General features: G+C 45.9%; 1 protein-coding gene across 1 annotated transcript; it reads left to right on the forward strand.

Moving 5' to 3' along the window:
• The first annotated feature begins 6,126 nt into the window (after positions 1–6,126).
• On the forward strand, positions 6,127–14,788 carry RBP4 (retinol binding protein 4). Its single transcript, XM_014862958.3, has 6 exons — positions 6,127–6,328; positions 6,415–6,542; positions 6,659–6,795; positions 6,943–7,049; positions 12,808–13,020; positions 14,494–14,788. Exons 2-6 carry the CDS (start codon positions 6,432–6,434, stop codon positions 14,529–14,531), a joined length of 606 nt encoding a protein of 201 aa, XP_014718444.3. The 5' UTR covers positions 6,127–6,328; positions 6,415–6,431; the 3' UTR covers positions 14,532–14,788.
• Positions 14,789–16,027: the final 1,239 nt, after the last annotated feature.

Consider the following 16,027-nt stretch of genomic DNA (forward strand, 5'->3'; position numbering starts at 1 on the left):
TATTGATTGTCCATTATAAGCAGACACCATACCAGCTCCTGTGGCAGAGACTTCATATTCCCCCTTATCTGATTCTCCTCTCCTCCTAGTTATGTAGGAAGATTATACTCTCTGCCCTCCTGCCTTGGTAGGGCCACATGACTAATTTTGGCCTATGGGTTGTGAGCATAAATGTCCCTTCCAGGTAGGAACAATTACTTGCCAGTGTGAGACGCTCCAGCTCTCCCTTCTCCCTACAGCCACATCAGTTCCAGATGGAGGGGCCTCCTCAATCCCAGAGTGAGGATGTCATGGAACAGGGCCCCCTGCACACCTGACATGGACATGCATCATGAGTAAAAAATAAACCTCTTTTGTTTTTAGCCTTTGAGATATGAGGGTTGTTTGTTCTGCAGCATAACCAAGTCAATCCTGACTGTTACACTTCTACTGCAGGGGAGGCAGAGGACAATTATTCAAAGCCTTGGTCTGAGCTTTGCAAGCACTTGTGGTGTAGTAAGGGAGATAAGACTAGAATATAAAAAGCTATGAAACATAGAACAGAATATGATTAATCCCAGAAGTGTGGTACATTCATAGGACTATGAGAGTACGTATGGTATAGAAATGGGATATAGATACAGGATCATATCTACAGCGGGTGGAGATAGGGTAAATCGAATGTGTTCCGGGTGGTGGTATCAGCAGAAGCAATAGCATGGAGTGTAGAGTAACAGGGGAAACAGTGAGAGATGAATCTGCAAAGTTGGGGTGGGCCCTGATTACAGGGGCCTCAAAGGCTAGACTGAGCATTTTGAACCCTGGAAAGTTTTGGGGGTAGGAAATGACATTATTAGGGTTCTTCTCTACAAACTTAATCTGGTTGTACTTAGGAGATGAATTGGAGAAAAGAAATATTGGACATTGGGATACAGATTAAGAAGCTATCTTGCATTTGGTTCATTATCAAATACCTAAAAATGTGTATAGGCTTTGACCCTGCAATTCTGCTATTATGAATTTATCTTACAGAAATAATTAAGAATGTATGTGATTAATGTAGTTACAGGGATGTTCATCAAAAGAGTGATTATAAAAGTAAAAGATTAGAAGTAGCCTAGATATTCAATACTCGGAGGCTGAGTAAATTAATGGCCTTATATCCATAGAATAGGAAGCTGTACATTTATTAATAATCCTATTATATTAATACTCCTATTGATATGAACAAATATTTATGATATGCAGTAAATTACAAGATAGTATTGTAGTACAATTCCACATGCACACACACATATCTGGAGGTGCGTATTCCAAAATGTTAACAGTGATTATTTCAAAGGGGTGGGACTCAACACATTAATTTTTTCTTCTTTTTTGCTTACGTGATTTTTCTAAAGTATCTACAATGAATATACACATAATTTATGTAATAAAGAAATTCATTCATTCATAAACAAAGTTTTTAAGGCTATTTTGATAAGCTATGAGTGAGGTTGCTTGGGAATGAAAAAGAAAGGGAAAAATGTAAGACATAATTCCAGGCAACAATTGACAGGACTAGGCAATTGATCAGTTAGGAAAAGCAAGCAGGAAAGAGGGGTCCTTAGTGACTGCTTTGTGTATTGGATGACATTTTATAAAGACAAAGTTTCTTTTTTTAAGGGAAATATTGGAAGCCTGTCTTTTAGCACATACACACAAAATCCTTCTCCTTTTCTCCTATCCTGAGTGAGTGCCATCATCCCCACGGCTCTTCTTCCTTGGGGTCCTTGCAGAGTCTTTGGCCTGTGCTGACAAGGCCTTTGTGTCTCTTATTGGCTGTTCAGTCCTAATCATTAAAAAACCCCAAAATTTAAGAAAATGTAGTATTTTTTAAAAATTACCAAACAGACCACTTAGAATGATTTTTTCACACTATAAAATAATTGTTGACTTTGTTAAACTTCACTGCTTAATTTTTATGTCAGCATTTCCAGTTCATTTAAAGCAGAGATTTTTTTTTAATAGAGCATCAACTGGTAAACAGAATGAGGAAAAAGGTCAATATCTTAGATTTTACAGACATTGACAATCATTTATTTAGATAAAACATCTCTGAAACAACAACTAAATCGATGCGAAAACTCATTCTATTTACACAGAATGTTTTTAGAAATATAAGCCCCAAGGTAATGATAATGAAAAATTCATCCAAAAAATAGTTGACATTATAATATATAATCTGTACCAGCAACTCTTCTAAGACCCTTACACATAGTATCTCATTTAATTCTTACAACAACCTTATGAGGTAGGTATTATTATTATCTGTATTTTACAGGTGAGAAATGGAAGCACAGAGAAATTAGGTAACTTGTTCAAGTTCACGCAGCTAGTAAATAATAGTGACCTACCCCAAAACTACCGGTTTAAGTAGGATGAAATTAAACAGTGCACCTATAAGTTGTATAAGACATCTTACTAACTGCTACAGAGAAATATACAAAGACCTTTCCTTTAAGGAATTCAAAATCTAGAATACAAAATGTTAAACAACAATACAAGAGTTAAATGAAAATTCCAGGAAATTCTTTTTAAAAGCCTACGAATATACCAAAGAATGATTTAACTACCTTAAACTTTCTACTTAACAAGTTTACATTTTTCAGTAATATACTATATTAATGAACACATGTAATATTTAATTCCATCGTTGCTAAAATTTTCCACTACAGTTAACTATTTCTACAGGAAGTAATGCTTATGTAACAGTCAAAAACTATGCCTATGAGGTTGAAGTACCAATATGAAACTAACAATAATATCCTGGATTAACTCAGTGCATTTTGGATCATTATATTGAACCCACTCTTCAGCTCCACCTGAGCCAAATTAGCTGTTCCTACCACTATTCATCACCAAAAGGCATCCTTTCAAGGCAGGGATTTCAAGCACATCCCGGCAGCCAGCTTCAAAGGGCCCTTTCACCTTGCTCATTTGCTCTAACAAGAGCCTCTGCCTACACCTAGTTGGTTAGTATGACCAGGTATCTTAGAGATAATTCAGTTGGTAGGATCCATGTTATTTTCAACTAAATTGATGAAACTGACTGATGGCTTTATATCCACTGAAAAAAACTTACTGAAAAAATTAGTTTGACTCTTTCTACCTGAAAATGTTGGCTGAATAACTAATCTTTTCATTTTCCCACCAATCATTTTGGCATCTTTTAAATGGAGTCAGAAGATAAATGCTACCCAATTTCCTTGTTTTTCATTTGTCTTGGCCTCTCTGTCAGGATGTGGATGTAAATGTCAGTTTGTAAAATGGAGCTGGTTGGAAATGCTTGATCTTTTTGAGGGGAGGGACATAAATTTCTTGCATTAGCTGTTCTTTCAATTATGGTAAAACGTTCTTCAATGTTTCCCAGGAGTTAGTGACTTGTTTGCTGCTGTATTAGTTCAGGTAATACGAACTTCTGTTATAGGTTAGCCCCCAATCTCAGCAGCTTAATCCAATGGCAGTTTATTTCTCATTCAAATCAAGTGAATCACCGGTGGGGTCCCAGGCTGATGAAGCCTCCACCAGCAGGCAGATGAGGGAAGACAGGAAGCAAGGACAACTGGACGGGTAGCTTTTATAAGCTCTGTCTGGGAGTGACACACAGCACTTTTGTCCACATCCCATCCACCAAAACTTAGGCACATGGCCTTATAGAGCTGCAGGAGGCGGGTAGGTGTCCTCTGGCAGGGCAGCTTCTTCCCAATAAGCTACACTATGGAAGATGGATGCAAATCTTTTGGTGGAAGGACAGCTAGCCACCTCTGTCAGAAGTGCTCAATCCTGAGAAATTATATTTTAGAAAGAGTAATCTCTGACCAGGTCTTTTTAAATAAATATTTTATGAAGCTTACCTAAAGTGACTGATTTCAGTAAAACAAATTAAATGAATATTTATTGATTGAGCACCTACTATGTGCAAGTCTCTTGATAAATCCCATGGAAAAGTTGGAGGGATGGATACCAAGATGAATGAAATATGGTCTGTCTCTCCATGAAGTATGGGAAGGAAATGAACTTCTGTGTATATTATCTACGATCCATAGATATAATTTAAAACATAATTTTATTTCTGGAAGAAAAAGAAAAATGTTTGCAAAGAGAATATTTGTTTTATTTTCTGATTATACATTTTCACTGTAAGAAAATTTGGAAAATACAAAAGATTGCAAAAATTTTTAAAAGCCTTTAAATGTCCCTAACCCCATCACACAGAAGTAGTCACTATGAACATTTTTCCTGTTGATATCACATATATATAATTGTTGATAATGTATGCATATTTGAAAAATTATTTTATGAGGCTAAATTTTTAAGCATCGAAGTTAAAAACATCAGTTGACCTGTATTCACGTATTTGTCATCATGAAGAAATTCAGGAGGGAATGCCAAAATAAATTGTTTTTCTTTGCTGGTATCTGGGACACCAAGGTTCATGATTTATCATTAAAAGAGAGAGAGAGAAGAGAAGGAACAGTTAGACCAACTTCTAAGCATCTAACAAATAAATGAAAACATGTTGCTGCAAAAACAGTCCCCATAAAAATGCACGGAAATGACCTACATTTATTCAACATACGGTGTGTGCAAGGACCACCAAAATATGTTCTAGGAGAAATGGCTCGGGGTATTAGGAGAGCTCTTCTGGCAGTAATAACTGTGCAAAGGCAGTTGGGCTCAGCCAGGAGCTCTCCATCAATGGAGGTGTTGGAGCAGAAGCTGGAGGACCTCTACTCTGGAATGTCGAAGACGGGATCCAAGCTAGAGAGATGCTCAAAAGTCCTTTCTCACCTAGGGTGCATAGATACTACCAGATGTACGGCCACACACATGGTCCCTGGAGAAGTGGCTCTGGAGCTGACATTATTTGAGCTGTTTGGGATTATGTATCCTGTGATAAAACTGGCCTAAGCAGAAGATCTCCTAGTTGGCTGGTTGGTCAGAAACAGAGTTTTCCAAGCTCTTGGGCAGTAAGGACTTAAATGCGTCATCAGTGGCACTCCAGAGACACCTCTGAGACTCAGAAGTAGCCCCAATCCCTGAAAGAGCTGGTCTGCGGACCAATCAACTCCTTCTTTCTCTGTTTGCCAGCCACCCTTCACTTCCTCTGCCCTCTCTTATTTCAAGTCTGGCTGTAGCAAAATGGTCCAAATTCATGTTGGTTCTTTCCAGTTTGGGCCATGGAGACACAACTGATATTGTATACAAGGAATCTTACAAAAAGAAGGTACTTCTTTGCCGTAAGACTAATTCTCATTCAGTCAAAAGCTGCATCTTCTGACTACTTGGTCAGATGAGAGGAACTCTATAACTCTGAATGGAGAGAGAAAAATATGGTCAGTAAATTGTGCCATCACTCGGGCAAAATAACATAACCAGTCACAGCATTTTAACTTAACTGACCACTGACGTTATAGAATTTTGCTCCCCTCCCCCTTCTTGTCCACTCTCGCCAACTCACCCTAGCTGTTTTGAAAACAAAACAAAATTCCACTATGGCTCTGAAATAAAATTGCATCATAAACAATTGGTAGGTGTGCTTCCAAGCGGTTTGAGCGAGGTGCCACAGAGTTAAGTAGCCGACCACCAAGGTTGCTAAAATATTTCCTGTCCTGACCAGGCTTGCGTTTCTGGAGAATATTTAACAGAGAGGGTTTTAATGCTTCTAAAGATGTTGAAACTAAAGAACAAATATTGACCCAGAAGGCACCACAACTCTCCTGAAAGAGAGTAAAATACATCCTTTATAAAATGAAAAACTACTTGGCCGAAATATTCCCAAACCCCTGCACAATTGGCCCTCAGAGGGCGAAGGGTCCAATCTGGCACGGCCGGGGCGCGGGCACTAGCGCACAAGGCAGCATCGGAGGTCTTCCCGCCAGGCCGACTGGAGCCTCCAGCCAGAGCAACTGGGCCCCGTGGCCACCCCAGGCCGCAGCTGGCGGCCGCTGGCACAGCGGCTGGCTGACTAGGCCAGGACTTGTTCCCGCGGTTCGTCGCCGCTGGAGAGTTTGGGCTCCGCCGAGGCCACCCCGCGCGGCAGCTCCACCAGCCCCAGACGGCACTGGAGGTGAGGCTGTCGCCCAAAGGGACCCTCCCTGCGCCCGGGCGGCGGTGAGTCAGGGCGCGTTATGCAAGGGCTGGCCCGCCGGCCCCCGGCGCCTCCCCCTCGGTCCTTCACCCCGCGTGGTTGCGAAAGGGCGACCCCCTCCCGCCGGAGCTATAAAGCGCCCGGCGGCCCCGCGGCGCGCTAGCCTCTCTCCACGCGCGCCCGGACGCCGCGGCCAGGCTGCGCGAGCTCCCGACGGTGAGCGGCGGCGCTGGGGGGCGCGCGGGCGGGCACTGGGGGCCGGGGGGTCCCGCTGCCGGCGCTCATCGCTGCGTCTCCCGCAGGGCGAATCCTGGGCAAGATGGAGTGGGTGTGGGCGCTCGTGGTGCTGGCGGCGCTGGGTAGCTCCCGCGCAGAGCGCGACTGCCGGGTGAGCAGCTTCCGAGTCAAGGAGAACTTCGACAAGGCTCGCGTAGGTATCGGCCCAGGTGGCCCCCGTGGCCCGGATCCCCGGTCCCCCGCGTCCCCCCTTCCCGGCGGCGGCCGTGCGCTTCCAGACACCAAGCCCCGTTCTCATCTTTTTCGCAGTTCTCCGGGACCTGGTACGCCATGGCCAAGAAGGACCCCGAGGGCCTCTTCCTGCAGGACAACATCGTCGCTGAGTTCTCCGTGGACGAGTATGGCCAGATGAGCGCCACGGCCAAGGGCCGAGTTCGTCTTTTGAAGTCAGTGGCCTCTGGGTGGCTTTGTGCTGCGGTGTCCCCTGGGCTAGGTGCCAAATCCTGACTGGGGAGGGAACGGAGCACCTGGGTTGGGATGGAGGGAGGAAACCCTTTGTCCGGCCTGGCTCAGGATCCCGTTGGCTTTTGCAGTAACTGGGACGTGTGCGCAGACATGGTGGGCACCTTCACAGACACGGAGGACCCTGCCAAGTTCAAGATGAAGTACTGGGGCGTAGCGTCCTTTCTCCAGAAAGGAAGTGAGTAGTCAGCTCAGTAGGACTGTCTTGGGGACGGGGGGGGGCATACCTGGCCAAATCGCTGTGTTTCTTCTCCAACGGCACCCTCGGGAAGAATGGTCTGTAAATGGCAGGAAACCTCAGCAGGGCCTGAGATTAGGGGGATGAGATTGGGAGTAGCTGTGCCCCTCCCCGCCACGCCCCAACCCCCCACACCCCCCGCAGCTCAATAAACCTGGCCCAAGCTCAAAAGGACCTTTGGGCTTGTCAGGTGACCTCCTTCTGCCATTTTCCCGTCAGCCACTCCATGCTTAGACCTCCCATCTCCCCAAGACCGCCCACATGACCACTCAACCTGGTTTGCATTTCTTCCGTATCTTCAATCCGTGCAACAGCGTCACTACTTGGGGCCCCAGCAGAGGCTGGGAGACCCTCATCCGAGGATGTAGCGGGTATTGTGCATAGAGCTGGCTCCCTCTCGGGTGCCCTGCCTGCCAAGGCTGAGATTCTGAGCCAGGCACAGTGTTCTGGGTGGCAGTGACCTCTTCCCCTTCTCCCAAGCACTGAAGCTCGGATGGGGGACAGGGTGTTGAGGACTCTCGGAAGAGTATCCTAAAAATTGGCTTGATGATGAGAACACATATCTACATGCTCTTTCTGCTTTTTTTCCCATTTCTCCTAAGTTTCAAATCTGGAGTCTACTTGGTACCTACAGAATAATGCAGGCCAGGGGGTAAATATCATGGGATCTTAGAGATGGCGAGCTAGCCTTACAAAGGGGGTTCAAAATACAGACGAATAAACTGAGGCCAAGAGAAGTGCTTTGCCCAAGGTCATGCGATGAGTCTGTGAGAGCCAGTGTTAGAAGCCAGGGGTTCCAACTCCCAGGCCAGGATTCAGTGGCCCTGAACAGCAGGGACTCCTAATACAGGGCAACTTTTACAAAGCATTGTTTGAGCTCTCCTGGGAGAGAGACCCCAGGGAGCTCTTCAGGGGACTCTCTTAGCTCAGTGATCCAGGGCGGAAGTGTCCTTTATGCAGCCCGTCGACACTTGGCACATACTCCTGGACTTCTCTAAAGTTGTGTGTTAGATGAAATTGGATTTTTTATCAAATTGCGTCTTCAGTATTGATTTACACTGTACAGATGGACTCGCTGTTCAACAAGGGGCAAAAACTTTTCTCCTTAGAAGTAATAAAAATTATTTCAAATAATGTAGCAAATCTTCCTAACGTGGATCATTTAGCATAAAAGATATGCTTTTCTGATAATGGATTACAAAAATCAATACCAGGAGGTACAAAATTACTAATTTTTAGAAAATGTAAACACGCAGTACTCCATAGCATTTTGAGACGCACTCCTTTAGGGCTAGGATTCTGTCGGTACTGCATTGGGGAGGGTGGGAGAGGACCCAGTGAGGAAGCAGGCTTTGCCTCTTGCCTCTGCCTGCCCCTGCCAAACTAGCTTAGTTCTGCTTTTACTGCTTGTACGTTGAGATTCTATCTAGGATTTCATTTGGAAAAAAAACCCTATTGAAATCTTGAAAGTGATTGCTATCGATACTAAAAGAGATAACTACTCTATGGAAGGCCTAGGATAAATTCTTTCTTAGATGCCTTTCAGAAAAGAAGCAGTGCTGTGTAGTGGTTAAGCGTGCAGGGTTAAAGTTAGACTGCCTGAGTTCAAATCCTAACTCAACCCACTACCTGTGGGACCTTGGGTGTGTTCCTTAGCCTCTCTGTGCCTCAGTTTCCTCATCTGCAAAAGAAGGTGATTATAGCACCTACCTCACGGAGTTGTGTGATGAGGATGCAATGAGTTAATAGGCCGAAAGCACTTAGAACAGTTTCTGAGACCGGAGTTCTCTGTAAGTGTGTGATATTATTGCTGCTTATTATCTCCTCTATCATGAAATAATACCTTTATATTCTGGGTCCGGGATGGGAGGACCCACAAAGACCATTAGCTTCAAGTCTCTCATTTTACAAGTGAAGAAACTGAGGCCCACATTAGACAAGTGACTAGCCTAGGGGCATGCAGCTAATTAGTGGCACTTAGTGACACCTCTTTCCCAGGGGATGTCAAAGGGCAGGAACGGTCTCTCTGTTTTCCAGGTACCCCACAAACTGTATGATTTAATGCTTCTACCTTCCTGTCTTTTACCTGATTTTGAGGGGTTTTTACAAAGCCTCTTTCATTCCTCTGTGCCGATTTCTTCCTTCCTTGATGTTGGTCTAGCATTATACACTGGCTTGGTCAGGAGGATGCGAAGGCCTCCAAGAGTAGCCTGCGTTCTTGATCTCTCCCCTTCATCATATACTGCATTTCACCACACAGATATGTTTAAAACGAGGCACACTTGTGCGGAGAAAACAGCTCAGGAACAAATGCTCGTTAAATTTGTTGTCAAATTATTTTAAAATTAAAGGAATAATTTTCTACAGTTGAATATCAAATTTCAGTGTTAGACTCTGACATGGCCCCAGCTTTGGGCATGCTCTGTCCCAGCCTCCTTCTGCCCTAGTCCCACCAGCAGCAAGCAGGATGTCTCAGGGGTGAAGGACGCCGCCATCAGCAGATCTTGGTTGCTTACAGGCTCCACCATTGATTAGTCTCTCTGAACTTCTGTTTTCCTAGCTGTGAAATGGGGATAAAGAATAGTCCCTATTTCATAAGATTGTTGGGAGGACTAATTAAAGTAATGCATGAAGAAAGCTTGATGCATAGTAAGCGCTCAACCAAGACTAGCTATGAGCATCGTTGCTTTGGGCTCTTCCAGAAAGACCTGGACAAAGAATCTCCTTTGTCCACCTTCCAGATAGAGTCTCTCACTCTACTGTTAAAGGAGCCCTTTCAAAAACGATGCAGGCCTGATTGTCCACGTGAGTTCCTCTAAGTCAAGGTCCTTGGACCACCTACGTCTAGATCATCCGGGGCGCTTGTTAAAAATGCAGATTTGTGGGCCCAAACCCAGACTTATTGAATCAGAGTCTCTTGAGGTGGGGCCCCAGAGTCTGCATTTTTAGTATGCTCCTTGGGTATGCTCCTTCTGCACAATGAAGCTTGAGAACACCTCTCTAGATAATTCAGTCCAAAGAGTTCTTTCAGCTTGCTTGGGTTTCAAGGCTCGGACTCCACTCACTTTGCCGGGGCCTGTTGGATTTTGGGGGGCAATTAGCCAGGAATAGCATCACACGCACCATCCAGATCAGCTGGACAGTTAGACCTGAGAACTGCAGGGTGCTTCTCACCTGGTTCTGTCGCTTTAGATGATTGGAGGACACAGGTGTAGGCAGCTGAAGTGACACCTTCCAGGCCCACTGCAGTGGATGACAGATCTTCAAGGGAACCAAGTCACCAGAGACAGCTCCCTCTACCAGGCGTTTTATTTGGCTTTTGGACTGGCAATCAAAACCTCTGAACCCTTCTGTGTGGGTACAGTGTAGACACAGCTGCAGTGTAACCCCACTTCCTGGGATGGTAGTGGGGGGTCAGGGCTCCTGGCCATATGCCCGCTGCCTTGATCGCTCTCTCTCCATAGCTGTACTATGTGCAGATAGCTGCTGTCCAGAAATGTCTGGGGGTGTCTGGCTCTCCAGAGGCCCCCCCTACTCAGCTGCTGGGAGTGAGGAGGTTGGAGGGCCGAGCTCGTTCTTTCGAGCAGCCCTCGGGCAGTTCCTCTCTTGTCTTAGGAGGGAGAGTCTGGTAAAGATTGTTATGATTTAAATTCTTTGTCTGAATCTTTGGCCAAAAAAAGCCTGGAGATAAACCAAACCAACTTAGGCCTTCTTTTAAAATCAAGAACGGTAGTCAATTTTCCTAAAACCAAGCATTGAAAGTTACTTAGTTCCTATGTTAGAATTCACATTCTGGCGACAATTCTGGAAAAAAAAAAAAATAATAAGCTGCAGATTTGCTGAGCTAATAGCTACCTCAATCATGAATCTGGGTAACGTTTTAAAGGAGACCGCTTTTGTGCCTGACAAGCAGGCTGCTGGGGGGGGCCTGTGACCGACACAGCAAGCCCCACAACTAGGGAAGAAAGACTTCATTTGGAGAGGAGGAAGACTGCCCCGATGCCCAGAGGCCTGTGAGGGAAGTGCGTGGTTCGAGTGAAGCCCAGCAGGTGGCCCCACGGCTTCTGTTCCTGGTCCATCTGCTGACTAACTGCATGGCCCCTTCTGAGCTGTCACGTGTCTGGGTACCCTACCCCTGGCGTCTGACATTCTCACTGTGGGAAAGCCTAGGAGGTGCAGGGACGGCTCATTCTTCCCCCTGGTGGGCCTGGAGCGAGCCGAAGAGGGGGCACCAGCACCCACTCCTCTGCAGCTCTCCTGCAGGCCTTGAGTGTGGGCTGAACCCCTCCTAGGCCAGCGCCCCGGGGGTTCTCAGAGCCAAGAGGTGTACCCAGAGGTGACTTAGGGCAAGCGTTAGAGATCTCCCTTCACCCTCTCCTGCTGGGGGAGCTAGGTTCCTCCGCATTCATCCAGCATGGAGCACGGCTTAGAGCAGAGCGCAATACTTGCCCATGCCCTGGGTGTGAGATGGAGACACAAAGGCTTTTTGTTTCTTGTTTCTTGTCCCCTGTCCCATCCGTTTACTGATTGCCTGCAGACGATGTGGTGTAGAGGTGAGGCATCTGGGCTCCGGACTCAGGTAGAATCCCACTTCGGTCCTGCTCTTTGCGATCCTGGGTGAATTAGTTTCTCTGTGCCTCAGTTTCCTCATCTATAAAATAGGGATGATAGTGTGCACTTTTGGGTTGACCTGAGGAATAATTGAGAAAACCTAGAAAGTGCCCACACAGTAACTGACACATAATTAAGTGCTCAGAAAGGCCTAGTCATGGTTATATGTGGTGGAGAATGTTAAATCAAGTAGAGATGTAGCACTTTTTACCAAATATAAGGCATTTGGATAAACTCGAGCATTGTTTGTCCATAGCAAATCTCTCACCTACGTTCTCATTAATGTTATTTCCCGTTAATCCTGCCTTTGTTGACATTTTTATCACCTTTGTTTACACTTATTCTTCATGGCTTACATCCCAGCCTCAGGAATAATGTAAATTCTTCAAGGGCTCAGCTCTACCTCCCTCAGGGGCAAGAATACAAGCTCTGAGAAAGAATGTCTGATGTTGGAGGGTGGGCATCTTGTGCCCCCAAGGCAAAAACTACTGTCTTTTGCCAGCATGGAGAAGTGAGTCAGGTTACTAGGCCAGAATTAGGATGGAGCCAGAAAAACCGTGAACCAGATCATCAGAGTGTTGTCCTCCAGTGGCTGGAGAGGCAGGAGGGCCACGTGGTTAGGGAGATGACCACGAACTAGCTAATACAGATCCGTGCAAAAGATACATTCTGATGTTGGGAATAACATAAGTTGGTGGCCGTCAGACAACAGCCACAAAAGCAGAGATATTGTTGGAGGGTGAATGGAGAAGACAACAGTAGAAAGCTCCATCTTGTGGTTTTGATGGGCCCGCATTCTGCATTGTTCTTTGGAAAAATACTATCACATTTATTGTCAGGGTGAGAGAGACTCATTGAAGTGAATGAGGTCCCCCCCTCCCCAGGACTTTTCTCTGTAAAGGAGAAAAAGGTCCTTTTTCATTTTCCCAATTTTGTAAAAGCTCTCAGAATTCCCCGTCATCTCCTGCTTCCTAGTGAAATGAAACCAGTTTCAGGAAGTGGCTGGTGTCTCGGGCTTCATGGTGAGTTTCCCTGACATCCGAGCCCGCGGCGGGAGCGGCATTGGCTCTTGGCTTTCTGCTTGCAGACGATGACCACTGGATCATCGACACAGACTATGACACCTATGCCGTGCAGTACTCCTGCCGCCTCCTAAACCTCGATGGCACCTGTGCTGACAGCTACTCCTTCGTGTTTGCCCGCGACCCGAACGGCTTTCCCCCAGAAGTGCAGAGAATCGTGAGGCGGAGGCAGGAGGAGCTGTGCCTGGCTAGGCAGTACAGGCTGATCTCTCACAACGGTAAGTGGAGGCCGGGGCAGGGCACCCCTGGCTCTCTCTGAGGGGTCAGTGGCTAGAGAGTTTGGGCCCACATGCCAGTGAGACACATTTCGTCTGCATGTAGGAGAAAATAGGGAGTCTTAGGAGTCCCCTTGGAGCCCAAGTCTTGGTGGTCCTTCTTGACCACATCTTCCACTGGCCTTACCACGACACTGATGCAGATGGAGCGGGCAGAGGCCTTTTTCCAAAACCCTGGCTCTTTTAATTAAATAAAACTGCAGGGGACACTCTTCTCCTTTTTTTATACTCCCTTAGGCCCAGTCTGCGTTCACATGATTTTGCCCCTGGCTACACTGCCCAAAAAACCATTTTAACTGAATTAATATTGTTTGGGGATTGAGTGGTCCCAGTGAAGAGCTGGGCAGCAAACATGGCCACTGGTGTAAAACTTAAAGAGCGACATCACTGTAGCAAATTCAAGAGAGAATGATTTCAATAAATGCTCTTTTTCTAATAGGGAACCAAATAACCATTAAATTGACTAGCTGGTTTTCCTCACTTACGCTTTTTGAGATCCCTTGGAACAACTATTGGATCTTTTTATAGGTATTACCCTTGTCTGATCTTGATTTAAAAACCAAGAACAGTCTGAAAGAAAGTAGGCAGTCTATTTTGAATTGATACTCACTCACTCATGGGAAACTGGGTTTCAGAATCCAAATAGGGTAATGCTAAAATGTAGGAAAAAAGGGACAAAACTGAACTTGTCTATCGGTCATCTAACTGGCTGACCTGCACTACACCAAATGGATATGAACCCCGACCAAAAACATAAATCAGAAAGGTTTTGCTGTTTTACCCTGGGGCAGCCTACATGAAGGGCTGGTAAAGGATTTCACCTTGGCCAGACTCCAGGCCAAGCCCTTTTCCCACTTCATCTCACTTAATCCTCAGAGACACCTTATGAAGTAAATACTCTGATTATCCACTTTCTACAGATGAGGAAATGGAGGCTAAGAAAGATTACAAAAATTGCCCAAGATCTTCAATAGGTAGCTGAATTGGACACAAGCCAAGGTTTTTTTGTGACTCTGAAACCTCTTGTGGCACCACCTGGTGATATATGATACAGGACCTGGTGACCACTCTGTAAGACCAGTAACAGAGTGGCTGAGATCAGGATGACTTGGCCTCCACTTCCTGAAATAGGAGGTTGTGCCCCCAACCCTTTGAAATGCAGTGGGGCAAATTTAAGACAAATAAAAAGAACACTATTTCATACAGCAGATCCTATTCACTCAGCCCCCATTTTCCCCAGAGAAATTCAAAGAGTTTTAAAAACAGCCGTGGGGATGTTTATGAATTACAGCCACATCCAGATATAACCTTACAAAAAGTATTTGAATAAAGCCAAGCGTATCCTGATATTCATTATCTACATCAAACACTGGGTCCATCATTCTGTCATTAATGGCTTCATTTTCTATCTTTCAGGTTATTGTGATGGTAAATCAGACAGAAACCTTTTGTAGCAACATCGAGGATGTCAAGTTTCATTTGAAAACTTCCCACTAACTCTTACTCAGCCTTCAACTCTATTTATCTTAGTTTAGTTTGGCCCTCTCTTCTCCCCTTCCCTAGGTAAACATAAAACCTTCAGTCACATAAAAATGTATGTGGGAATAAGTGAATCTATTTGCCCTCGGATGTATGTCTTTACTGGAGTTTTCTAAGGGACCTTTTGAGGCTTAGGGTTCCAGACTTTGATTTATTAAAATATAGTCACCCATTTCCTATGGTTTGGGTTCTTAGTTGTGTTCCCATGTGTGTCAAAGTGAGAAGTCCCGAAGGTGGTTGGGTAGGGTGTATGTTCATATGCCAGGAGGCGTTCTTCCCTCCCTCCTGGCTCTTTATGATCTTTGGCCTATTCTGGTGCCTAATCTCCATTATTAATGACTGTGGCTTCTCCCAACTTCCTGAAAAAGGGGTTTCCTCATTAACCCAGGAAGACCTTAACTACCAGCCTGGCGAAAGCACCAAGGCCAAAAGAGGAGGTGAGTGTAGGCTAGGCCAGGCCAGCAAGCCCAAGGCCTCGGTCAGCCCTGGGCCCATGAGGTGGGCAGGATGGCGGGCTCACCTACCGCTGGGTTCAAGGGGCTGAGAGGTATGGGTCTGGATGAGCTCTAGGAAACACCCCCCAGGCCTACATGGTTGCTACCACTTATTCACTACTTGTTTCAGATGTGCCAAACTGTTGAGGGAGAGGAGGCCCTTTCCCTTGAGAGGAAGCCAGGTCTGGAGGAAGGTCAGGGTGCCCCCTACCTGGAGTGTGCAGGAACGGGGGTAGGTGGAGGTGGAAGTAGCTGGGACTGGGGCAGATCAGTGTCCCACACCATTAGCAGCACTTGTGAGCATTAGTATATAACCACAAGCAAAGCTGTTTGCCTCAGTTTCCCAGGGGTTCCCAGGAACCTCAGTTTCTCTTCTTGAAAAAGAATCTGTCTTTGGTACCACAAAGTCTTAGTTTTAAGTCAAAATCCAGCTCAGATATATATTAGCTGTGTGATGTGGGGCTGGTTACATGGCTTCTCTGAGCCTCACTCTTCTCTGGTGGAATATGGGGAGACGGCACTTGCCTGATGGGCTGCAGTGGGGATTCGATTAGAGCACTAGGAGCTGTGCAGACACCGGGATGCCAGGCTCATGGCTGTGAAGTGTGTTGGGAGGTGGGGAAGGGCACTGCTCTCCCATGTGTGAGGAGATCTCTGTCTGGATGCTGGCATATCAAGGGCCCATGGGAGGCTCCTGGGTCCCCACCCCGTGTGCTTTCTTCTTCCACCAAGGAGGGAGGAGACGGGTGACCGTGCATGGGAAAGCTCTGCCTGTCATCACATGGAACAGCAGGCTGTCAGGGCCCGGCTCTTCAGCTTCATATGACAACCTCAGAGACCCATGAGATAGCCACGCGTCACTTCACAAAACAGCTTTAATTTACTGAATCGATTAACTAAAGATGGACAAAAGATCT

The sequence above is a fragment of the Equus asinus genome, chromosome 2 (genome assembly GCF_041296235.1).
Source record: "Equus asinus isolate D_3611 breed Donkey chromosome 2, EquAss-T2T_v2, whole genome shotgun sequence".
Lineage (NCBI taxonomy): Eukaryota > Metazoa > Chordata > Mammalia > Perissodactyla > Equidae > Equus > Equus asinus.

Coding starts and splice junctions, on each gene's coding strand:
- RBP4 (XM_014862958.3), top strand. CDS start 6,432: ATGGAGTGGGTGTGGGCGCTCGTGGTGCTGGCGGCGCTGGGTAGCTCC. Junction 6,796..6,942: donor GGCCGAGTTCGTCTTTTGAA/GTCAGTGGCCTC, acceptor TGGCTTTTGCAG/TAACTGGGACGTGTGCGCAG. Junction 13,021..14,493: donor CAGGCTGATCTCTCACAACG/GTAAGTGGAGGC, acceptor TCTATCTTTCAG/GTTATTGTGATGGTAAATCA.